Source organism: Grammomys surdaster, unplaced genomic scaffold, assembly GCF_004785775.1.
Source record: "Grammomys surdaster isolate TR1022 unplaced genomic scaffold, NIH_TR_1.0 373, whole genome shotgun sequence".
Taxonomy (NCBI): Eukaryota; Metazoa; Chordata; class Mammalia; order Rodentia; family Muridae; genus Grammomys; species Grammomys surdaster.
Genome location: NW_021604792.1, coordinates 291,068 through 316,445, shown reverse-complemented (window position 1 = coordinate 316,445; position 25,378 = coordinate 291,068). Strand labels below are relative to the sequence as shown.

Sequence of the window (25,378 nt, the reverse complement as noted above, 5' to 3'; positions counted from 1 at the left end):
GAGAGAGAGAGAGAGAGAGAGAGAGAGAGAGAGAGAGAGAGAGAGAGGAAGGATTTCTTTGTCTCCTTGTTCAGCAATGTTTAGAAATCCAGTAGTGTGTGTTTTATTTGTTTGGGCTTTATAAATCTATAATCCAAACCAGGTTTTATTATTCCCTTCAAGGCAGCCACCCATGTAGTCACAGAATGCTCCAGAAACACACGACTAATTATTGTGGTTTCCCCTGCTGAACTCGAAGGGTTTGGCATTGAACCCTAGTCTCTTGGCTGTTGTAATGCCTTTGCAACAAGCATGAGCCTTTTTTTCTTTTCGTTTTTTCTTTGTTTTTGAACAGGAGCTGCTCTATCTGAACTAGTAACTCGAATCATCCTTTTAGTTATTATCAGGCAATGAAAACTCTTCCCTCTCTCAGATTTCACACACGACTAGAAGGCATAAGTTAATACATACTTTCTTTTGATTTCTGCAATTCTCTCTTTTTCTTTTGATTCCCTAAGGCAAATTTCCTCACTAGAAATACTTCCCATATAATGCTTTTCTTTTTATATTTCAAGGTTGAAAACCTAATTTACTTAGTAGGACAGTATACTGTCATATATAGTTTTACTATATGTATACTTAAGAAAACAATGAGACATTTAGATAGTAAACATTGGATGTTAAAGTAACTTCTTCCCCATTATGCTGGTTAATGTTGGAGTTAAGTAAACATGAGACCAAAAAGTTCTCTCCCAAGATCTTTTATATTATGTGAAAGAGAAGAGCCCAGCCACAAAATAGAAGATTAAAATCTAATCATAAAGTTTTTAACAAAGTGTAAACGAAGGGCCAGTTTGGAACCTAGTAGGTGTGGTGGGATTACCTTTTGACTTATCAAATAGTCAGGTTGTTGAGAAAATAGAACAAAAAAGATCTTTGTGCTTTACTCCACTCTGTGAGGGGGTACCATTCACTTCTCCAGAACCTTCCATCTTCTTGGTTGTCCACAGGTCATGTTGGATCATTTATTGTTTTCAACAACAGTGTGTATAATCAGTCATTCACTTTTTCCCAAAATGTCCTTCTCCTTTGTTTATTTTCTTAAGGATTTAAAGGAGAACTGAAAAATAAGTAAATGAATATATTTGGGGCAAAAAAAATAATATACTGTCATTCTGTTTTATCTTTTGCTGTCCTCTTACTAAAGACTGTTTAGAAACTGACTATCCTAATTTCTAGAAATAAATAGAGCAACAATCTAAAGTTATCCTATTGGAGAAGATATTCACAGCCAAACATGTACGAGGAGCTTCAGATCCACTTCATAAATGGCAGTTGTTCCAGTATTTTTCAAAAAGTAATTTAACGATTTTAGCATCATTTCAGTTTAAATATGTAGACTGAAATGGAGGAAGAGAAGGAAAATGAGGAAAGGAAGATGAAGATTAAAGTCCTTTTACTGATCAATCACTCACCAAAGAGGACCACCTATCAGCACATATATGTAAAACAAAATGAATTTCTCCATTAGACATACCAGTATAAGACTATGGTATTAAAGTGGATTTCTCCATTAGATTCAGCAGTATAAGACTATGATATTTTTATTATAGTAGTTGTTGTGAATTCAGTATAGAACATGGAGATACTGGAAAATAGCCAGATCTCGAGTATTCGGACTTAATAGATTCATCTATTGGTACCCTTATAACTGAACAAATTGTTGGAAACATGGTATGAGAGCCTCATTGGAGGAATTAGGTCCCTAGTATTGTACCTTGAAGGATGTTTCTTATCCCTGGCTCCTTAGTTCTCTCTTGCTTTCTGTGAACCATGATGTAAGACATGATATAAGCCACACTATGTCACTGCACTATGTTATCTCAGCTCTGTCTCAAAGCAGTAGAAATACTGACCATGGATCAATACCCCTAATACCAGAAATCAGCACAAGTCCTTCCTCCTTGAGGTATATATTTCAGTGCTTTGGTGGCAGCAATGAAAGACCAAGACAAAGATGTTGATGTTTATGAACATACTATATGCTTAAGAGTTTTAAAATGTACAGAAGTACTTATGGCTTTCCCAACATTTCTCAGCTGTGGCAGACCTTATTCGCAAGGGAATCCTGCTGATGGACCCTCAGAGAGAAGTGGCCCAGCCATGCAGAAACCAAACAGAACAGGTAATATACTAGTTTGGATTCTGTTGCTCAAAATTCAAGTCATTTTCTTTTACATTTTCGTCCTGACCAAAAAGGCAACTTGAATTCCTGGGTTTTTTTCTTTGTTGTTGTTGTTGTTTTGTTTGTTTGTTTTTTGTCAAATACATAAATTTTAACTTTTTTAAGTTTGTAATTTTATGTGTATGGGGGAGAGTATTATTCACATGAGTATAGTACCCATGGAGGTCACAGTTGGGCAACAGATTCCTGTAGCTGGAGTTATGGGGGACTGTGAGCCACCTGATGTAGGTGCTGGGAACTGAACTTCCTGTACAAGAAGAGTAAATACTCTGAACCTCTGAGCCATCTCTCTAGCCCCAAGTGTGTAAATTTAAAAAGACAAACGAGGAAATAAAAAAATTATCAACCCACTATCTAAATTTAACTCATAGCAACGTTTTGATGTGGGACTCCCCCAAATATTTTTGTACTTTGCAAACAAATGTATATTATTTGAAATGTCAGAAGCCCCTTTTATAATGTACAGGACTGTATGTCTTATGTTATACTATATGGTGATTTTTCTTAATGCCTTGTCCATTAGAGGGGTACTTGTCCTAGCATGCTCTAGTGAGATCACAACCCAGATGCTAAGATATGGCCTTGATTGTACCACTGTTCATGCTAACATGGATTTTTTTTTTTCTTGAGATACTGTGGCCTGGTTCACCCCTACTTATGTTCCCTCCTCATGTGTTGTATTTTTGCACCTTAGTTCCTTCATTTGCAAAATGGAAGAATAACAAAAATATTCACCTCATAAGATTGCTTAAAGACTAAATAAATCAGGTGAGGTAGCTAAAGAGATGGAACTTAGAAGTTGTAAGAGTAGGGTGCCCTTCCAGAGGACCCACAATTGATTCCTAGTATCCACATCAAGTGGCTCAACAAGCACATGTAACTCCAACTTCAAAGATCTGATGCTCTCAGTGACTTCTTTGGGTACCACACAGATGGAGCACACAGAGAGACATGCATACAGCTAAAATAAATGAAGATGAAAATAAGTTTTTAAAACATGAAAATAAACTATATGATGCATTTATTTCCCATTGGAGTACAGGGTCGCTATAAGTAGCTACTGCTTCTGACTGTTGTTGTTTTAATTACTTTTGTTGGCACATCTCTGTGGACTTGCTTTTGCTATTCTGAAAGTATCCAAGACAGACAACAAAATATGAAATATAGAGTTTAAGGTCATGCCACCATCAGAAATAATTTTATGTCTTGGTCAGTGTTTCTTGGTAGATACCCTCAAGAAAAATTTGTTGACATAATTGTTTTTATGAGAATATTGTATAGGAATATATAAAGGGCAAGGAGAAGTCAAGGAAAAACTATTAGTGTGGTCTTTGTGTAGCCTTTTGAAGACTTAGGATGTTCCTCCAAGTCTCCCGGAGCTGACAGAGTGAGCGGAGCAGCTCAGGTACCTTTGAGGTCTCTCATAGCACCATGACCCTCCAATGCAGTGTCTCCCTGTTCTCCATAGATGAGGAACTGTACCCAATCTATGCAGTTGTCGTGCTGCTCATAGTCCCTGATTTTACACTGCAAGTAGTTACATTTTAAACATGGAAGAAAAGAGAACCCTGAGACAATTTACAAATATCTCATTCTTCCTGGTGACTGCTTAGAAGCATAGTCTTCAGACAACTAGTGTTCTCTGGTTGGATTTTTAGCTAACGTTTGACTACTGACTGGAGGGAGAGAGAATGAAGGAGACTAAAGAAGGAGGAGGCCCAGACTCCAAAGACCTGGGCTGTACTCATAACTTATGTCCATTCATGGGCATAAGTCACTACTTCATACTCTGTCGACCACTCATTCCAAAGTGTGTCAATATAGGTATTCCCATCTGATCTGCCCATAACTAGTGTGTAGTCAACTGTCTCCTGGTTTCCTGGCTTAATGCAATGGAAGGATAGAATTTTAAACCCAGCAAGGGAATGTAGTTTAGTGATGGAGTTCTTGATACCATTGTCTGAAGCTCCAGTTTGATCCCCATTACGAGAGAGAGAGAGAGAGAGAGAGAGAGAGAGAGAGAGAGAGAGAGAGAATAGGGAATTTAAATGTAATGACTTATGACTTATCTAAAAGATATCATTGAGAGCCACTGAATGTCACATAAATCACACATCTTAATTCCTATCTGCTCATTCAGTTTCAAAATGTTATTTCAGGGCGGCAGAGATTACACGGATTATAGGAATATGTACTGTATGGGTCCCCAGCACCAATGTTGTGTGGTTTACTAGTTGTCTGTAGCTCCAGTTCCAAGAGATCTAACAGCCTCACCTGGTCTCCACAATATTCTAGGTGTAGAGATCCATGAAGGCGGTCTCTCTAAATGTCATCATATGATAATGTTTTAGGGAGATTTACTTCCTCATGGCCCTTCCCCATCATTGGTCTCTCATAGCAAGCCTTTCTCCCTCAACTGCAGATGACACTTCTCAAGTTACCTCTGACTATGAGACCAACAACAACAGTGACAGCAGCGACATCCTGCAGAATGAAGAGGAAGCCGAGTGCCAGAGAGAGCCTCCGAGGAAAGCATCGGCTTGTGGCACCTATACTTCCCAGACCATGATCTTCCTGGTAGCCCCACATCACTAAACTCGTTCATTTCCATGAGAACTTGCTTCCATTGCAGAGACTGGCTTAGGGATAGATCCTGCTGTCTTTAGCTTTATAGCTGCATCCCTTTGGAACTACATGGCTGGATTGTTACAGCCTTCTTCTCTCTGCACATATTGGTTTCTTCATGATTCCTTTATTTGATAATGAAAAGAATAAGGTGTGCATGCGTGCATGTGTGTGTGTGTATATTTTTGTGTCTGCAGGGGCACATGCAGGTGTGCACACATGGGAATGAAGGTCAGAGGACAACCATTGATGTTTTTTCTCAAGTTCCACCTACTTTATTTTGAGTCAAGATCTCTCACTGGTTTTGAGCTCAGTAAGGAGTCTGAGCAGTTAGCTACCAAGCCCTAGGAACTCACCTTTCTCTATGTACCTAACTTTGACATTACAAATGCCCACAGTCAATCACACTTATTTTTTAAAGTACGTTGTGTAGACCAAACTCAGGCTCCCATGCTTGCCTGACAAGCTCTTTACTGCTGAGCCAGCTCCCCAGCCTCATGTAATCATCCTTTACATTTGAGTACAAACAAGGAAATAAAAAACTGAGTAAGAAAAAAAGAAAAATTAATAAACTAATAAAACTAAGTGGTAATATAACATTGGAAAGAGGGGTGGATTGACTGATTTTCTTAGGGCATCTTCTGTTTTACCCTTGATGCCCTCTTGATTACAATATGAACCAGTATTTGTTTTTCTTGTTATATGAGATCACAGTTTTACTGATTCTCAAAGGTCCTTTGATGGTGACATATCTGGCACAAAGACACTCACTGGTGTGTGTTTGAGTGAGGTTAAGCACAGCTGCTGAGGACAGAGAGTAGCTGGCCTGACTGTAATCTGCTGCTGCTGCTGTTATCATTTTTTCTTTCATTATGTTTCTGCTACTCTTGCTTTAAAGCAGTGTTTCAGATTATAAAAAAAAAAAAACAAATGTTTTCTTCTCTTCATTTTCTTTACGTTTTAAAATATTTGTGGTAGTGGAGAGATAGGAGTACCCTGACTCAGGACATGTTGTACACTAAATGTCCTGGCATTTGCATACAGCAGGTCATGCGGATGAAATAATATTCCTGAAAGATGTGGCTTCTGTCATTCTCTAGAAATAATGGAGATCTGAATAGCTGAAATACAAATGCAGTTAAAGCGGAGGGTCTTCATTAGAGAATCTTGCAATTGACGCTATAGTAGTAGAGGTGACATCGTGGGGGGTGGGAAGGTCTGTGTTAGGCTGGGTTGTATGTGAAAGAGACACAAGTGGGCACCAAACCACATAAAAGCCTGTCTGAACTGGCTTTGATGCTAGCCTCTTTACTCTAGGCTCATTTCTTCCTATTTTTTTTGTCTGTTTACTGATTTTAAGATGCATAGACTTACTTCAGAGAGATGCAGTTGTTTCTTAAATTTGGCAAAGTGATTTTTTTAATAGAAAAATTATATTTGGTTCAAATATCTTCATCTGTATTACAGGACAAACCAATTCTTGCTCCAGAACCCCTGGTCATGGATAACCTGGACTCAATTATGGATCAGTTGAACACCTGGAATTTTCCAATTTTTGATTTAGTAGAAAATATAGGGAAAAAATGTGGCCGTATTCTGAGCCAGGTGAGAAATGTATTCAAGTGGCTGAATTGAAACATGGGAGAAAACAGTTTGCTGGTTTGTAAAAACCGCTGTATGTTCTCAGCACCTGTGGGCAGATGTATAGATAGACATGAAATTTTATGCTAGAACACCTGGTAAGTTCTATGACTGTGTGCTATCCAAAGAAACTGGAATATCAAATGAATATTATCATCTACATTTAAGAAAATATGCAATTGTTTTTAAAATATAACTTTATTTTTTATTTATTCACTGTATATCCTGGTTACTGACCCCCCCTCCCAGTAATCCCCTCTCACAATCCTTCCTCTTCTTCCCTTACCCTCCTCCTCTGAGCAGGGGGGAACTTCCTGGTTATCCACCCACCCTGGCACTTCTAGTCTCTGTGAGGCTAGGCTCATCCTCTCCCACTGAGGCCAGACAAAGCAGCCCAGATAGAAGAACATATCCCATGTACAGGCAACAGCTTTTGGGATAGCTACTGTTCCAGTTGTTCACGACCCACATGAAGACCAATCTGCACATCTGCTACATATGTAGTCCTAGGTCCAGCCCATGTGTGTTCTTTGGTTGGTGGTTCAAGACAATGGAAACAGAGGCAGGGGTAGATAAGCAAGATGCAGGTGACTGGCATTCATAGAATTGAGCCAAAGAGAAACTTGCCTGGCTCCAGAAAGGAAACTTCTGTTTGCGGTGGATCTATTGCTATAATTGTATGTAGTGACTTGTTTTAACTTCTGAGCGTCACAGTGCTTAGCAGTCATGAAAAATAAGATTCTATGCAGAACTATGTATCTCCACTACTAGCACAGGAAGCATCAGTGTTGTGTTTGTTTGGAAATCAAACCATCACTGTCTTTTACAGGAAATACAGACTGAGTGACTAGAGTGCTGGACAAATGTGTTAGTCTTGTTTCTGTAAGGGAAACCCCTTGACTCCCCTAATGAAGGATTGGTTGCTGGATATGGAAAGGAAACATCTGAAAATTAGGAAAACATTTAACTATATTTGTTCAAAAGTCGAAGCCAGTAATGAATTGGTTGTATAATAAAATAACTATCAAAATACATATAATCCAGACTTACTAGTTGCTACTTTTGCTGAAGATGCAAGCTGAGTTCCTAGTACCAACATGGTGGCTTACCACCATCTGTAACTCCAGTTCCAGTAATCTGGTGTCCTCTTCTGAACTCTGTGGGCACTAGGTATACACTTGGTGCACATGCACACATGCAGGCAAATACATAATGCTCATCAATTAAAATAAAAAATATATACAAAATCCAAGAGGTGATAAGATGATATATTAGAATATATTTACAATATGGGTATGAGTAAGGATCACAGCACTCAGGAAGACTGCTGACATTGGTGAGTCCAAGGTCACCCTTGATTCCATGAAACTCTACCTCAAAAACAGCAGCAACAACAAAAATGCCTCAGTGGGATCAGGCCACAGCCCACTTTGTTGAGGGTCATTATCAGAATTAGCAGATGCTAGTTACCATCTGTATAATACGCCCTTGATCCTTTGCTAGACTTTATCCTGGCCACGACCAGGATACAGTGGCAGGCAGCCATGTTTGTTAGGAGTTGATAGTTCCATTTCCTCTTCCTGAGTTCTTTGTGCTAAACAGTGTCTTTAAGGCTCACTGACCTTCGAAAACTCAAGGTAGCCATGGTATCCCATTTACCTTAGTGTGAGAATTTTTCCCTTCTAGGCGTGTTTGAATCCAATTGCAAAATTGGATTGACTCTGAGAGCAAGGCTGTTCTGGAAACAGACAAGTAATATATCATGTCACAAAGAATGGCTTTGGTCAAGGCAGGATGGTTACTTTTACTAGAGATTGTCTCAAGTGTATGCAGGGAGAATGAGAAAATTCTCATGCAATATTGCCCTTGATCCATGTCACAGGTTCCCCACAGACATTTTATTTTTTCTTCTTGAAACAGTGTCATGCTGTAGCACAGGATAGCCTACCTGGAACTCTTTATATAGCTCCAGCCTAAAATCAGACTCTAGGATAGCCTACTACTTAACTCTTTAGTTCATCATTCAAAGAACTTAAGAGACTCATGTGAAGGCTGAGCATAGTGGTGCATACCTTTAATCCCAGGACTTGGGAGGCAAAGGTAAGGGATTTTTTTTGTGTCTGTGAGTTTGAGGCCACCTTGATCTATATAGTGAGTCCTAGACCAGCCAGAGCTATATTGTGAGACCTTGTTTTTAATTTTTAATCTTATGTAGTGATTTGAAGTTCTAACCGTTTTTGATTTCCCAGTCATCTTTGAGGGATATGAAGAAGTTAAGACAACAAACTCTAAAACCAACATGTACAGTTTGGCTTCTGGCTCTGCTCCATGTCAACTGGGTGATCTATAAGTTGTTCAGCCTCTCTGTGCTCAGCATCCTCTGCTAACAGGTATTAGAAATCCATAGTCTCAGTCTCAAAGGGTACCCTGAGAAGTATCTGTAATAATTATTATGTTCCAACTGACTAGGGCTGCCATACTTACTCTAATTATTGTTGAAGCAACAGGCTTTGCTAACTCCCCTAGTGTTTATACACAGTATCTCAAATATTAGGTAAAACAATAGCAAAAATTACAGTAAGAACTCTGTACCTAGCCTGGGCTCAAAGCCATAGCAAGCTATCAACTATATCCTCTCCAAGTGCTGGGATTGTAGGTGGCAGATGCCAGACCTAGCTTAGCATGCATCATGTATATATTATCTTCTGACATTCAGTAGTCATTCAATACCTCAGTACATTATTTTTAGTGTTGCTGGGGTTCTCGGTTTCTTGGATGTCTATGGAATTTATGCACAATATTTATCTTGACTATAGATGATGTAGTCCTTATGGTAAGGTAGTGTGTGGGCTTAGTCCACAGAAGTCTTCAGTGTGTTTATTGTTCCCAGTAGAAGTATAGCTGCTGGCAATATATCTGTGTGGTTGATGGACTCACACTATCAGCTTTTCCCTCTCTAGCACAGTGAGTGATGTCTTACAAGGTCTGGTCTTTCTCTCTTCCAGGTATCATACAGACTGTTTGAAGACATGGGACTATTTGAAGCCTTTAAAATCCCGGTTAGGGAGTTTATGAATTACTTTCATGCTTTGGAAATTGGATACAGGGACATTCCTTGTGAGTATAAGATAATCCAGTGCCTGCTTGTCAGACCTACAGAGAGCAATGGGCGGTCAAGGCATCAATGACCAATGCTGTGTGCACTCTGTGTGACTCATTGTACTGATGGCTATGACTAGAAGCCTGTCTCCTTCACCACATAGCACCTGAGACACGGAGTTTCATACACTTCCTCTAGCCTCATTTCACAGAATAAGGTCATCAGGTCTCCTTCACATGAGGGTCAGGATTACATGAGATGATGACTTTTAAAAGGTGAGATTATGTGCTTCGCATCTCATAGTTTTTTTGAGGTAAGATTAATTGTTAAATTTGTTCTCATTAAATAACCACCTGCTTTTGTTGAGTGAATTTAAACTTTTCTCATGGTATTTGACTAGTTTAACAACTAAAACAAGAACGATTGATGTTTTCTAAAGATGAGCTAAGCTGGGCTAGTGTTTTGAGGGGCTGGAGGATGGTGGTTTAGTTAATGCTATAAAGAGGAAGTAACGTACCAAAGGGTAATGGGGAAAGATCAGATACATAGGAAACCCCAAGATGGCGGCACAGTCAAGGGTTCTAGTTCAGATTACTGACAAAATTATAATAATGAAGACATGGTTCAAAGGAGAGGTTTAACACATCCAATCCAGTCAATCTCCACATGTAAGCACAATGATTATACAATACTTTAGAGTCCATGAAGGAAATGCGCAGAGACCCAAATACAGGAAGTATAGAATCCATATGGTGCGTCAAAGGAATACATACATAGATGAAAAGGCAATCCTATCAGTCTATTAATTTGAATACGTCCTAGGAATGTGCTCATTGTGTTTTTTGTGATAACCTATGCAATATTACCGGACACATGTCATTTAAAACATGCTTTCTCTTTTAAGTCTGCTTTTCGGCATATTGAACTTCAAAAGCTCATGTCTTACGTAGTTACCAAAACTTGAAATGAATGGCTGAGCATGTCACATAGTTGGTAGAGAATTTGCCTAGAAAGTAGGAAGTCAGGGGTTCAATGCCTAGGGCAACATAAACAATGCATATGTCTGTAATTTCAGCACTCAGGATGTTGAGTCAGGAGGATCAGAAGTTCAAAGTCATCCTGGGCACATAATGAGTTTAAAACAAGCCTGAACTATGTATAGAGAGACCCTGTCTTAAAAGCAGAAACAAACTAAAACAACAAAAAGTTAAAGCTAAAATTTAAAAATGCTTAGCCTTGGGCACAATTATCTCTGCAAAGTATCTCTGGCAAGTATCTCTGAAGATCATGAACATGCTAGCTTAGAGAGCATGATGATTTTAAAATACTCCTGTGGAATAAGCACATGAAAATGCATTAGCACATAGTGAGGCAGGAATGGAGAAGGAAGAATGCAGGCTGACACTCAGACATGCTGAGAATTACAGACAAGGCATAGGCAAGATAGATCGGCTTGGGGAAGAGGTGCTTACTGATACTAGGTCCTTTGGGAAAGTCTGTTCGATGAGGTCATGGAAGTTGGAAGAGAGAGATGAAAAGGGGGTTGATGGTGGAGGCGGGGGTGGGGGGTGGGGAGAAGGATCTGGCAATAAGCCTGGCTTCCTTTAATGTGACTTTCCCAGGGCTCAGCCTGGTCAGGTGCCAGCAAGTGACATAAATGTTAGTGATCTCACAAGGGTTAAGGAGTTACATAAATAAACGTTTTTAGAAAGGAAGCCACAAGAAAACTAAAGCACAGTTGTATCCAGACAGGACTGCCAAATTATTGTTTTATTTCCAAAGGTATTTTAGTTTTCAATCGGTGGATCCTATTGAACTTACCTGGAAGCCACACTGCATAGAAACACTGCAATGTGTGGCCATACCACTCTGCTATGACCTAGAACACTGTGTTGTATGTAGTGTCACATGAGGCCATGGGGAAGACTAGGCCAGTATTCAAGTGTAAAAAGCAGCTTCCAGAATTCAAAGTTTGTTACTTTATGTTTTGAGTTCCCATTTTTAGATGAGTGAGTAACTTATTTTTTTGTAAACTATTGATTTGTTCACTTCAAGTGAAAATAATTTATGATGATAACGATGCTTACAGGGCAAGCAAGTTGGCTCAGTTGGTAAGGACACTTGCCATCAGAGCTGAGGACATAAATTTGATCCCCCACACCCACATAGTAAAAGGAGAGAACTGACTCCCATAAGTTGTCCTCTGACCTCCAGGATATGCTTGTGTGTCTGTTCATACACACACCCACACAATAAGTAAATGTTAAAACAAACAACAAACCTGCTTGCACCATTTGAAGTCCTTTGCATTTCCATAAGGGAATTTACATCTCTCAGAGGAGCTTTAGCTTGTGTGGTTCTGCTTTGAAATAATAATATCTTCTATGTGTTGAAGTTGCACACTTAGATTAATGTGGGTAAGCTAATAAAGGCTGTGCTTGCCATAGCTTTAATTGCAAATGCAGACATCCACTGCTTAAATTATTTTAGCACTTACTCTCCCAAAGTCTTATGTCTCATGGGTTTCTGTAAAGAAATCCACAATTAGTATTAAAAGATTATGGGAAAACCATGAAAATGAAATCAAATGAACTGTGTCAAAAGAATCTATTCACATCTTAGTAGTAGAGTCATTAGTCAGAGTTCACAGGGAAGCATGGAACTTAATATGAGTTTCTTTCTTTCTGCTTCTCTGCATAGTTTTTCTTGGAAGGGAGCAAAGAGACAGAAACGTAAACACTATGCAGTCACATTCCTGTGTGTATAGGGCTCTGGAAGAACCAGATACTGGCCTTTCCATTTTGGATATCGGGACGCACAATAAATGCAGAGGTGTGGTTTCTTGTCACTGTAGAAGTGATGTAGTTGTTGGAATTTCTAAGTCTCTGTCCTAGAAAATCTGGCAGGCCTTCCCTGAAGTGTTGAAGTGTGAAGATGGAGTATGTATCCAGTAGATGGCAGTCTTCATCCTTGGACCCCAGAGTTCACAAGCTGATGTGTGCTTTCTCCTTTCGTTGTTACAGATCATAACAGAATCCACGCTACCGATGTTTTACATGCTGTATGGTACCTCACAACGCAGCCGATTCCTGGCCTCCCAAGTGTGATTGGTGATCATGGCTCAGCCAGCGACTCTGGTGTGTATGAACTCTGCCTGTGCTTCTTAAAAAAGCCAGGAACTCCAAATGTGTGTTGTACTTGCAGTTTGTATGTTGTATTTTCAAATCAGATAATCTCAGCTTCACGGTTTTAAAGAATGCCCTTCACTTTCACTTCCTCTCCTCAGATTCTGACAGTGGATTTACACACGGACACATGGGATATGTGTTTTCAAAAACATATCATGTGCCAGATGACAAATACGGATGTCTGTCTGGGAATATTCCAGCCCTAGAGTTGATGGCTCTGTATGTTGCTGCAGCCATGCATGACTACGACCACCCAGGGAGGACAAATGCTTTCCTGGTTGCCACTAGTGCTCCTCAGGTAAAGGCTTAGATTTTCATGAGGAGATAATAATTTAGGTTCTGCCTTTTTTGGAATAAAATTAATTTTACAAATATGACTAGTAAAAGGCACTAGATCTGTAGACACTAAACTGTACTTAGTCCTCAGATAGAATTTTCAGAGGCCTGGTTAATTTCTAAAGATGTCATGGTGTGTGCCAAGACATTCATGGTAGATATTTCACCTCATGATGTAAAAGGTCTTTTCTCAGTTGCCTTTTTTGAGGAGAATCAAGGCAAATGACTAGCAGTGAATATCCTCCTCAAAGCAAAGATACCTTACTCACATCCCCTTCTGAAAAGACTAGAGAGCCATGATTTCCTTCATCTGTTAAGAGTATAGGAGATATTTTGTATGTAGAACTTATTCTTTCAAAATATTTTCATGGCCACATTTATTCTTAGTGCATGCATTTTCATTGGTAGGAATTTATCATCCATTTATCTTAGGGTGAATTTTTTGACCTAAACAAAGTTTTTCTAAACAAAATATTATTAAAGAAAATAATTATATATAATTCATATACATGAATATATAATAAATATATAATTATATATGATATATAATATATAAAATAAAAACTTATAATATATGTGATATGATATATAAAACTTATATATGTAATATATAAAATATACATACAATATAAATATATAATATATAATTTATATATAATAAAATATTTATAATAATTTGCAAAAAAAGTTTTAAGGGGAGAAATTTATATGCCAGAAAATACAAAAGCATCAATAGTCAAGATAATACAGTGATTATTTTATAGCCCACATAAAAATGTGTAATTTAAAGCCTAGTCTTTTGTGATTCTATACTTTTTTTATTGCATTTTAACTTAAAATGTTGGACCCTCTTTTTCTGCCTCTTTTCCACCTTAGGCAGTGCTATACAATGACCGTTCTGTTCTGGAGAATCATCATGCAGCTGCAGCCTGGAATCTCTTCATGTCCCGGCCAGAGTATAACTTCTTAGTTAACCTGGACCATGTTGAATTTAAGCACTTCCGGTTCCTAGTCATTGAAGCAATTTTGGCTACTGACTTGAAGAAACACTTTGACTTTGTAGCCAAGTTTAATGCCAAGGTAACCAGATCTCTACCAGTATTCATTTTGTGGCTTCATTACAAGATGTCTTAGAGTCAAAATATTGATCAAAACTCCATTTCCAGGAGCTTACTATGAGAAAGAAATGGTTGAAACATTTATCCACGCAGATGGGCATTGCTCTGAGGCTAGATGCCCAAAATGTTGAGGTCTTGGCTGTCTGTGTTAGACTTTGTTCTATAAACTATCAGCTCACTGCTCTTTGTTTAATGTATTCTTTCCACAGTGTATGAGGTGAGTTATCCAACAGTAGTAGAGATGAAAGAAATCATGAGGCAAAATTTCATGTCTCAAACATAAAAGCCAACATATTTGTTCAAGAAAGTTTCTTACTTATTCCTGAAGAGAAGCCTCAGGCAGTAAGAGTATTTGCTTTGTCAGCATGAAGACCTGTCTGACCCTGTGAACCTACATTTAAAAAATAAAGATAAAAAACTGAGCACAGTAGCACGCATGTATATAATATGAGTGCCTCAGCTCTTGGGAGGTAGACACAGGAGGCTCGTCCGAGTCTCACTGGACAGCATCCTAGCCTAATCAGTGATAGCTTGTCTCAAAAAGCGAGGTGGTGGCTTCTGAGGAAGCCCCTGGCCTACTTACATGCACACATACACACAGGCACAGATATACATAAGCATACAGACACACAGATGCACACTCATTCACATGCATACATGTACACATGCACACATATACACATACACACATGCAACATACATGCACACATACACACACACATGTACATTCATACACATGCATACATACACACATGCATAAATACAGGCACACAAAGATATATATGTATATACTGGCACATATATATGTGCATACATGTATACACACATACACACTCACACACACACACACTCCTGCAAGTATGTTTTTACATACACATAAAAAAAGAAAACTTCTTATTGTAGTTTTATTATTAAATAGAAACTGATACTATGTGTTAACTTTAAATAAGATTTCTAATAAGCTCAGTAAGTAATAATGACTTTATCATTGACTGCAATTTTGAATGAGTTGCATCACTTTTCTTTTTAATGCAAGCTGATGGTATTAGATCCAATATCTGAAATTCTGACGTTTGACCTTCTGATCCCCACACAGTAAGAAGATAATGAAATTCCATTGTCCTCTCTCATGTTTAAGCGAGACATGGAGACAGAAAATGATATTTTTGTGCCTCAAACAGGTGAACGACGACGTTGGAATAGATTGGACCAATGAAAACGATCGTCTTCTGGTGTGTCAAATGTGTATAAAGTTGGCTGACATCAACGGGCCTGCTAAATGTAAAGAACTCCACCTGCGGTGGACAGAGGGCATCGCCAGTGAGTTTTATGAACAGGTAACTTGCAGAGCCCATTATCCATCACAAGCCGTGTGTCCTTGCTGTGTACAAGTTCACCAGAGCTTCCCTCAAGCCATGTCAGCATGATCAACCCACCTTACATCCACACTTGCACCAGATAGACACAGGACAGTTTCAGCAGGAATTTTTAAATGACATGTATGAGAAGGAACTCAGCTGTTGTCACCGAGGTCGAACTGTCTTGCAGAGTGATGCTAGTATCACAGAGTGATCTCGTGAGATGTTATTAATGCCCTTTAAATGCCGAGCTTCTACGGGTTCATTGGTTGCAGTAAAAGCAGCTGCAGATTTGTATAGGGAAACGTACCAGTTGACTGCTTTGTTAGCAGAGCAGAATAACAGCAGTGCGTGAGAAAGGTGCAGGTGTGTGTGAGCACTCAAACGTGTGTACATTCGACACAAGAACATAAGCAGTAACAGAACCCCTGCAAAGCCTGGTAAGCGTGAATGACGAACCCCATGGAAACCTACATTGTCCTAATTATATTCACAGTTCTGAACAACATTCCTAAGAAGAACATGGAAGTAAAAGGGAATGAATAACAGATATCAGTGACATAGGGGATATCAAAAGTGAAGATGTTTACCCTGAGGGGGAAAATAGATGATGTCAGACTGTGGTCAGATGTTAAAAACCACACGAACAACTTTAGTTTAACTTTAAATAGGTTTGTCAGAACATTGCTGTGGAGGTTGGACAGGGTAATCCTATCAAGTACTTAACACAGAGCTGATCCATTAGAAATGTTAAATTCATTCAGAGTGACCTAAAGACCATAGGGGTTAGCTGACGTGGTGGTACAAACTTAGAATCCCAGTAAGTGAGGCTGAGACCAGACCTGGTGGGGCTGCAATGTGAGGTCAGATCTTAGAAGAAAGGGGCCAGGGGGTCACCTAACAGGTTTGTTCTAGTTATTGTGGACAGAGTTCCGGCCAATGGCAGAAAATAAAACTTGTTAATGTTCAAGGTGTCTGCCCCATCAGAATGAGGCATTCTATATTTACATAGGGGGATTAGACTTTTAAGGTTTATGTAGCCAACATTCATATACAAAGTGAAATATTTGTGCTTTTAAAAATAGTGTATTGCCTTTTTTAGTAATGATATTATCAATCAATGCTAAAATGTTAAAATGCAGAAAAATATAAAAGAAAAAGGAAAATTCACCTACCTTGGCTTAAAATTTTATAAATCTCCTTAAGTTTTATAAGTAACTTTTTGTTTATCTTCAGTTACTTTTATTCTCATAAATATTTGGCAGTTAAAAACACAAACTTCTAAAAAATATCAAAACCATTTAATTATCAGAAGATACATATCAAACAACTGGGATAATATAGCAACTTGAATTGATGAAGAAAATGGCTTATGCTTTGTAGCAGTTGAGGCAAAAGTCAAACATCACAGGGATGTGGCTCAGCAGGTAGCACACTTGTCTAGTGTACAGGAAGCCTTCAGTTCAAACCGTAGCACTGATGGAGCTGTGGTGCACATGGGTAATCTCACTATGTGCCCCCTTGAACATGAACCAAAAACTCATGCACAGTTAAGAAAACTAAGGAACAAAGTCTTCCTCTAGGCATCTTAGCCATCAGGGCAGTGCCTCTGATCATCGATGTCAAGGGACTTTTATGTGACTATCTGGGTTACGGGGTACCCTCATGTTAGATGATAGGTGAATGCTGACTTGCCTAATGTTATACTCCTCTGTCACTTACCTTTGTGAATCCCTGTTTCTAGGGCGATGAAGAAGCCAGTCTTGGTTTGCCCATAAGCCCCTTTATGGACCGCTCTGCCCCACAGCTGGCCAATCTTCAAGAATCCTTTATCTCGCACATCGTGGGTCCTCTTTGCCACTCCTATGACTCTGCGGGTCTTATGCCAGGAAAATGGGTGGATGACAGTGATGATTCCGGAGACACCGATGACCCCGAAGAAGAGGAGGAAGAAGCTGATACACCACACGAGGAAGAAACCTGTGAAAGCAGTGCAGTTCCCAGTAAGCCATGAAACACAGTTCTGATGAGATTTTCCAGGGCTGGTTTCTTGCCTTGGAGTTAGAGGGATGTCACACTTCTCGTAAATCACATACTTTATGTCCAGCTGTCCTTTGTCAGCTTGGGTACTACAAAGCTGCCTTCTCTGGTATCACAATGGAGACAGCAGGAGATGGGATTTATGACATCCAGACATCATGTTAACAGATGCTTTCACCATGATATAGAGTTGACAACTAGCTTCAGGATTTTTTAATGATGTAGAATCTGGGTTACAATATGGACCAATCACTGGCTTTTTTTTGTGGCCGAATTGGGGATGGTAAGAGGTAAGAAGAGTTTAGATTTTACCTAACAACTCCTTGCTGCACAAATCCCCAGTGCCTGGGTTTTCTTCCTGGTAGATATGTAGGGGAAATTTAGTAGAGCAGCAGATGCACAGCAAGACAAAGCAGAATGTCCATAATATTCTAGGTACTGATAGATTTGTTCTGTTTGGGGATTTGTTCTTTGTTGGTTTGTCTTACTTTGAGGGGGAGATATAAAATAATTCAGAGAATTTTTAAATAACTTACCAAGAGAGAAAGAAGAAATAGTATGTTGAAAACACCCATAATGAATAAGGGAATGTTCCATGGGAATCTATGTGGAAATCAATTTTGAGACAATGAGAAGGTATCAGCTTTGAGGTTCTGCAGTGGATATTGAGTGGGGGAGTCAGGGTGGCTAAAGCAGAGAACAAGAAGAGGAAGCATGGGAGAAGCCACAGAGAGCCAGGTAGTCAGGAGGGAGACAGGGCTCTGTGAGTCGCAGTTGGAACTTGGACTTTTCCACTAAGATGAGAAGCAGAGGTGTTTTGAACAAAATAGTTTAGTGGACTCACCTCACATTTAGTCTTGTTGCTTGAGGAAATGTTTTGGGGGTTGGGGTAGAGATAGAGGTATTGCTTTGACGGTCGAACTGATCTGAATGATTACTGACTACGACTTCTTTAGGGTAGTGTCGGTGGTGTGACAATGGGAGTCTGTCTGTCACAGTTTCATTCCTGTAGCTATAGCAGAAACACTGACAAGAAGCCACTTAGGGGAAGAAAATTTATTTAACTCATAGTTCCACCTTACATTCCATTGCTGAGTCACAGTGGCAGGCGCTTGAAGGAGGTGATCACATCACATCCACAGTAAGAGCAGAGATAAGCATAAGAATCCTGGCTTGCTCACTGTGTTCCCTCGATCTCCAACAGTTAAGGGGCTAGCCCACGAGATGAAGCCACTCACTACTAGGATGTTTCTTTCCACTTCAGTTAACAGTCAAGACTCTCCTTCACAGGCATGCCCACAGGCTAACCTGAGCTAGAGTTTCTCAGCCAAACTTTCTTCTCAGGTGATCCTGAGTTATAGTGAGCTAATAATGACAACTCACCAATGCACCATTGCATCTGATAACTGGCTTTAAGTCTATTATGCAACCAGAATTCAAGTGACTATAAAATTAAGACTCTGCCATGCCTTTAGATACACTACCGTGTATCTTTTATAACAAAACACGGTGACTAATAATATGATTGGTAAAACCTACAACCCCTGAAACAGCATTAAACATTATGTTCCTGTGTTCCTGTGAACACAGCATGTATCTTATCTACTTGAACAAATGGGCAAAGCAAAAGCTTAATATTTTCAAAGTCTTTGGTTGGCATCATCATGGAAAGATACCCTGGTGATTTTCTTCTCTATTTTGATCAGTCAGGAAAATGTAAGATTTGGTTCAAGTCTAACATAGAGTAGGGAGGTTCTCTAACCTGTCGTGGTCCATTCTGATTATATATGCATGTGTGAGGGTGTGGGTATAGATGATATAGATATTGGTAGATATACCCTGATATTCAGTACAGCCCAGCAGAAATAAAGAGCTGGTTGTCAACTCTATATGTACTTGACAGAACCTTAGAACACTGGATTTAGGCTAGATTCTTGTGTCTTTTGTCCTACTTGTTAGCATTTCTTGATCGTGTGTGTGTGCGTGTGTGTGTGTGTCTCTATAGACATGTATGTGAAAGTCAGATGACAGTGTTTGGTGGTGTTCCTCCCCTTCCACTTTGTGTAACACTCAGACTCTTTCTTTATTGATACCTAAGGCAAGCTAGCTGGCTGATGAACTTCCACAGACTCTCCTCTCTCCACCTCCTGCTATCTATAGGAGCACTGAGAATATAGATGCTCTGGTAGGAAATCAGCTTGAAGTGGATGATAGGATCCAAATGCAGGTGCTCACACCTGCTAGCTGTTCTTTACGTAGCAGGTGCTAGCTTTTGGATTGAATCAGGGAAAATGAAAATTTGGTTTTTCTCTAGTACTCTTATTGCCAATGTATTTCTCTGATATTTATAAATGGAAATTATTGATTTTTGGATTCAGAGCTAGAACCTGAGATTTAAGATTCAAGAGTTATTTATTCATCTTTTAGTCTTCTCTTCTGCTTTATTTCCATTTCAAGCTGTCAGCCTGCTGCTATGCTTATGGTGAGACAGCTCTCCCAGTGAATATCCTGAAAGAGGTTTGTCAACCGAGCCCCTGGAAATGTGTTGTTTCCAAGAGTCTTGATGGATTGCCATTTAAACTCAAAAACAGTTAGTAGTGTACATACCCGGACATGGGGACCTGAAGGATTTGTCCCAGGACTTATTTAGCAGGCTTAGCTTACTCATCTAAGCTTTAATAGGGAATACTTTTTCCAAACACTGGGCTCGCATGTTAGCCTCTGCACTGATGTGTTGTTCCTTTGTTCTTTCTGTTTTAGTCAAGTCTAGTAGAGCATCCATGAGAGTTCTATGAATTCAGTTACACATAGCTTTCAGTAATTAACTAGCCTCCTTACACTGAAATTTAAAACATCTCTGCTCCAACAATCAGATACTGTAGCTTTAAAAGTATGATCTGCTTGTGAACATGTTTGTGTGTGCATGCATGTATGCATATGTATGGGAATGTGTGTGTGTGTGTGTGTGTGTGTGTGTGTGTGTGTGTGTGTGTATGAAGGTACAGGTGTATGTGGAGGCCAGGCCAGGGGTTAATGTCACCTTATAATTTTTTGAGGTAGGGTTTTCTTTGTGGACTTGAAGTTCATTTATTTGGCTAAGCTCGGTAGGCAGTGAGATCCAGGGATCCGCCTGACTCCCCATATCTGTGATTACAGTGGCATTCCACAAGATGTATGCGAACATGCTCAGCTTCTCACATGGATGCTGGAGATCAAGTCAGGGTCCTTGTACTGATGCAGCAAGCACTTTACCCACTGGTCCATCTTTCAAGCTCTCTAAAATTATGACTTTGAAGCAACTTTGTGGCCCTCAAAATGATAAAGGTGGAGTGATATTAGCAGGTTTAAACACTAGCCACAGAATAGAGTCATAACATTTAGTGAGACCCCCCCTCATTTTAATAAATGAGAAAATAAGATTGACAGCCAACCAATAGCAACATGGCAGAGAAGGCACCCAGGTTTCTTCATTTTTAACTCCATTGCTTTTGATCTCTTTGTAATTTTCATTACAGAATTCATATTGGCTGAGATGTTTACTTTGATTTAGCTTGTTCTTAGATTTCAGGGGAAAAATATTAAATAGGTACTGGTGAGTGAGTTGTGCAGCTTGTAAAACTTGGAGATCTCCCTGGAAACAGAATAAAATGCTGCAGTGTGATGTCCAAAGGGCGGGGGCTTTTATCCCACCTCATAATTAAATCTGAAAGGTTCCTGGGGCGAGCTAAGAGGTTTCTAATGAAGTACTAAGCTGTGCTTTGAATCTGAGCAAGGAAAAGGCGCTTTGTTCTCTTTTCAAAAAGTTCCAGGGCTGAATAATTTGACTCCCAACACTGGCAAGCTTCAGACCACCTGCAGATTCTAATCTACGCAAATATATTTGGTACAAACTTTCTTCTACGTCACTTGGTGCAGCATAATTCCAGAGAGGCTTATTGCTAATGTTTAACAGCTATCTAAAGAACAGCTGCTCTCCTGGGGCCTGCCCCAAAAGGAAAAAAAGGAGGGAAATGGAGCCTTTGTTATCTTCTTCCCTGAGAGTGTGCTCACACTGTGAACAGTAGAGGGTTTCCCATTACAGAGATTCAGACCAAATTCTAGGTAAAAAGTATATTCAGGGGCTAGAAAAGTGGCATTCAAGGTTTTTGCAAAGATCAGTTCCTAGCACCCACAAGTCAAAGACTGTTTGTAACTCAGTTTCAGGAAATCCAGGGCCCTCTTTTTGCTTCTGCAGGCTTGGCCCACAGATAGTGCACATACACTCAAGTGGGCTTATGTGCATACATATAAATCAAAATAAATCATTTACATTCATGACATTTAAAGTCATGCTTTACCACCACAATAGAACTGGAAATAGAACTGGAGTAGATGACTTTGCAAGGAAAATAATTTTAATTTATTTTTAAAAGTAATATGTGCTCATGTACTTTCTTTACTGAAGTAGGATATTGTGTTACTTTTCTTCCTGCTCCCCCCTCCCCAAAGTGCTTAACAAAATCAACTCAAGGATACAGGGTTTATCTCAGATTACAGTTGAAAGAGATTCTAGTCCACATGGCAGGAAGGCACAGCAGAAGAACATGAAGAGGTGAATCAGATGGCATCAGACCATAGAGCCCTTTGAACACTGGTAACCTGCTAGCTTTCTCTTTTTTTATTCAGTCTGGGATCCTGCCCACAGGATGGTACCACCCACATTTAAGGGATAATTTTTCCCACCTCAACCTAATCTGGAAACTCCCTCACTGACATGCCTAGAGCTTTGCCTCTTTTGCTGATTCTAGGTCTTGTCAAGTTAGCTATATTATCCATGACAATTTAAGTGATCGTTGTTGTTGTTGTTGTTTTGAGGAAGTATCTTATTGTCAGAGTTACTGCCTGTGCTCTAGTAGCAAGCCAGGATAGGTCACCTTTATTAAATAAACCAATTAAAAGGATCAAATTAGGGCTGGGATAGCCTAGCACATAAAAGCTTCCTGCATAAGACTGATCCCAGAACCCATATGGGGAAAGGCTAGGTGTGGTGGTGGTGGTGAGGCTTAGCATTTATAATCTCAGCACACAGACTAAGAAATGGGTGGCTGAGAACAGAATATCTCCTGGAAGCTCCTGACCAGCTAAGGTAGCACCCCTCCCTCCTTTGTCTGTCCCTCTCCCTTCCTGCTAATGGAGAATGGGCAGCAGTTCCTTTCTTCCTTATATCCTTTCATGGTCTTTTCTTTCCTTCTCTTCCTATCTCTTACTCTCATACTTGTCTACACACACACACACACACACACACACACACACACCTTAATTTTTGTTTAAATTCTGCCTTGGTAAGGCCAATTAACATTAGATTTCTAGCAGCATTTTAGGAGTACAGAACTAGAGATCTGATATACACATTGGACACATGGACACATCACTATATTGGTACCATTTTTCTCTAGGATTCCCTTGCAAAGGGATGATCCCCAGGCTAGAAGATTTATCTATATAGGAAAGGATCAGAGAACTGATTTCCAATCAGAAGTTTTCTAAAGTGAAAGCTCTGAGAGGAGGGAGATCAGGATCTGGGAGTCGGCATTGGGTCCCCTGTTTAAAATTCAGTCAAGATAAGAGCAGCAGTATCTTGGTTACTTTCCCATTGCTGTTATAAAATACACTGAGCAAAATGACTCAGGGAGAAACATTATTTTATCTTACAATTTCAGGTTACAGCTCATCATTGTGAGCAACTCACAATGCCAAGATCTATAGAGAGCTGGTCACATTGCATCCACAGACAAGAATTAGAAAGCAATGAATCGAATCAGTGCTTGCATGCTAGTGTTCTCCTCACTGTCTCTTCTCATAAGCATTCTAAGACTCCTTCTACCTAGGGAATGGTGCCACCCATAATGGGTCAGGTTTCCCACTCCATTCACCCTTGCAGATATGCCCAAAGGCCAATCCCTCATGTGATTCAAATTTCTGTCAGGTTGAAAATTGACACTAACTGTAATGCCAACTCTGTCACAAGTGCTACCTCTTTCCTAAAACAGCACACTTACTCAATTTCTGTCTCCCACATGTACTTACACATGGAGTGTGAGCACCTTGAAACAAAATTCTGAGGCCAACTGATCTTTGATTAAAGTGCATAGAAACCATAAAAGTGCTTGCCAATTGGCCAATATTGATTGACGAATTTAGATCATGAAAAAATGACAACAACAGTAAAAAAAGAATTTAAATTCTGTCTTGTAACTCTGTGCCTGTGTTACCTTCTCCCAGCATTTAATTTAATATTTTCATTTCTATGTGATTCAAGAATAATTCAAAATAATTGAATGTAATTCTTCTTTTCAGCAATTTTAACAATATATCTTATCCCGTGGTTTAAGAAATTTCTGGTTCCTCTTATCATAAAACTGGCTAAATATTCACCAGCTCTTCCACAAAGGTGCTATGTATGGGTATCAAGAGATCTAACATACTTGGCACATCCCATGACCGTTGGCAAGCTCCAAGTTCAATGGGGATGAAGGTGGAAAGTGGCCGAGAAAGGCTTGTGTTGTGGGGGTTCATGGTATAAGGGTTAGCTCTCTGAATTCTGAAAGGCTTGTGATGCAAACCTCTGATTTCCGTACAGGCAAATCCACATATACAAGTGTACTTATACTATACACACCCCACATATTCTTAACAAAGAAATACAAATAGAACATAGTATGAATATTATTAAATATGAAATATTATTCACATTTATCCCTCAGTAGTAGTTTTTTGTCATGTTCCTTCTCTTTCCCATTCTTGAAAACTGCACTGTTAGCACGTGTAAATCAACTGAGACAGGTAAACAGAAAGACAGACAGATGTCTCTTTGATATTTAATTTCTGTTTATAATATGAAAAACAATAACCTTCATATAGGTAGCTCACAAATAGGTCTGACAATTTATATTTTTCAGGAAAGAAAAGTTTCAAAAGAAGGAGAATCTACTGCCAAATAACTCAGCACCTTCTGCAGAACCACACGATGTGGAAGAAAGTGATTGAAGAGGAACAGTGTTTATCAGGCACAGAGAACCAGTCCCTGGACCAGGCCCCTCTGCAGCATTCCTCAGAGCAGATCCAGGCTATCAAGGAGGAAGAGGAAGAGAAGGGAAAGCCAAGAGCTGAGGAGACGCTGGCTTCCCAGCCAGACGTGTGACCATGGGTAGAGCGAGCTGTGTTTGCAGACAGAATGACTTGTCTCAGACACGTTCCAAGCCAGCACAACACTTAGACACAACACTGTAGAATACCAGAAGATGGACAAATGCCTAAAGTGTTTGGGGAACTCTTCACGTTTTGTGTGTTTATTTTTACAGTGAAGGACAGCGCTGAAGACTCTAGCTCAAAGAAGCTTTTTCACTTTGTGACACCAGCGTCTAAAGATCGTTTTATAAGAAAGAAATTATATGTGTGTGTATAAATTCCCACATAGGCTCATGTAAGACTCGTATTCACGCATACACACATGCACACTGAGAGCCAGGGTGCCTGGCTCCACAAGGTAGTAACAGTCATATTAAGATATATAGAGGTCACTGTGACATAAGAAATCATAAAGGAAATGTGCAGCTTAGAGAGGAAACAGATGTAGGCTCCAGACTCGGCACCTTTTGTTCTTCCTGCTGAAGGATGAACATTCCAGAGCATTGTTGGAATTCTAATCCATACTGCCAACTCTGTGTGTGTGTGTGTGTGTGTGTGTGTGTGTGTGTGTGTGTGTGTGT

General features: G+C 39.6%; 1 protein-coding gene across 1 annotated transcript in view; it reads left to right on the top strand.

The window, feature by feature from the left end:
- The window catches only part of Pde3a (phosphodiesterase 3A), a 257,004-nt gene extending 231,632 nt beyond the window's left edge, over nucleotides 1-25,372 (top strand). Inside the window, exons 7-16 of the mRNA XM_028780995.1 lie at nucleotides 2,079-2,164; nucleotides 4,647-4,801; nucleotides 6,317-6,454; nucleotides 9,496-9,607; nucleotides 12,614-12,727; nucleotides 12,877-13,076; nucleotides 13,991-14,194; nucleotides 15,414-15,569; nucleotides 17,335-17,593; nucleotides 24,569-25,372. Coding sequence (XP_028636828.1) covers nucleotides 2,079-2,164; nucleotides 4,647-4,801; nucleotides 6,317-6,454; nucleotides 9,496-9,607; nucleotides 12,614-12,727; nucleotides 12,877-13,076; nucleotides 13,991-14,194; nucleotides 15,414-15,569; nucleotides 17,335-17,593; nucleotides 24,569-24,810 — 1,666 coding nt within the window. The 3' untranslated portion in view covers nucleotides 24,811-25,372. The remainder of the gene's footprint in view (nucleotides 1-2,078; nucleotides 2,165-4,646; nucleotides 4,802-6,316; nucleotides 6,455-9,495; nucleotides 9,608-12,613; nucleotides 12,728-12,876; nucleotides 13,077-13,990; nucleotides 14,195-15,413; nucleotides 15,570-17,334; nucleotides 17,594-24,568) is intronic.
- The last annotated feature ends 6 nt before the right edge of the window (nucleotides 25,373-25,378 follow it).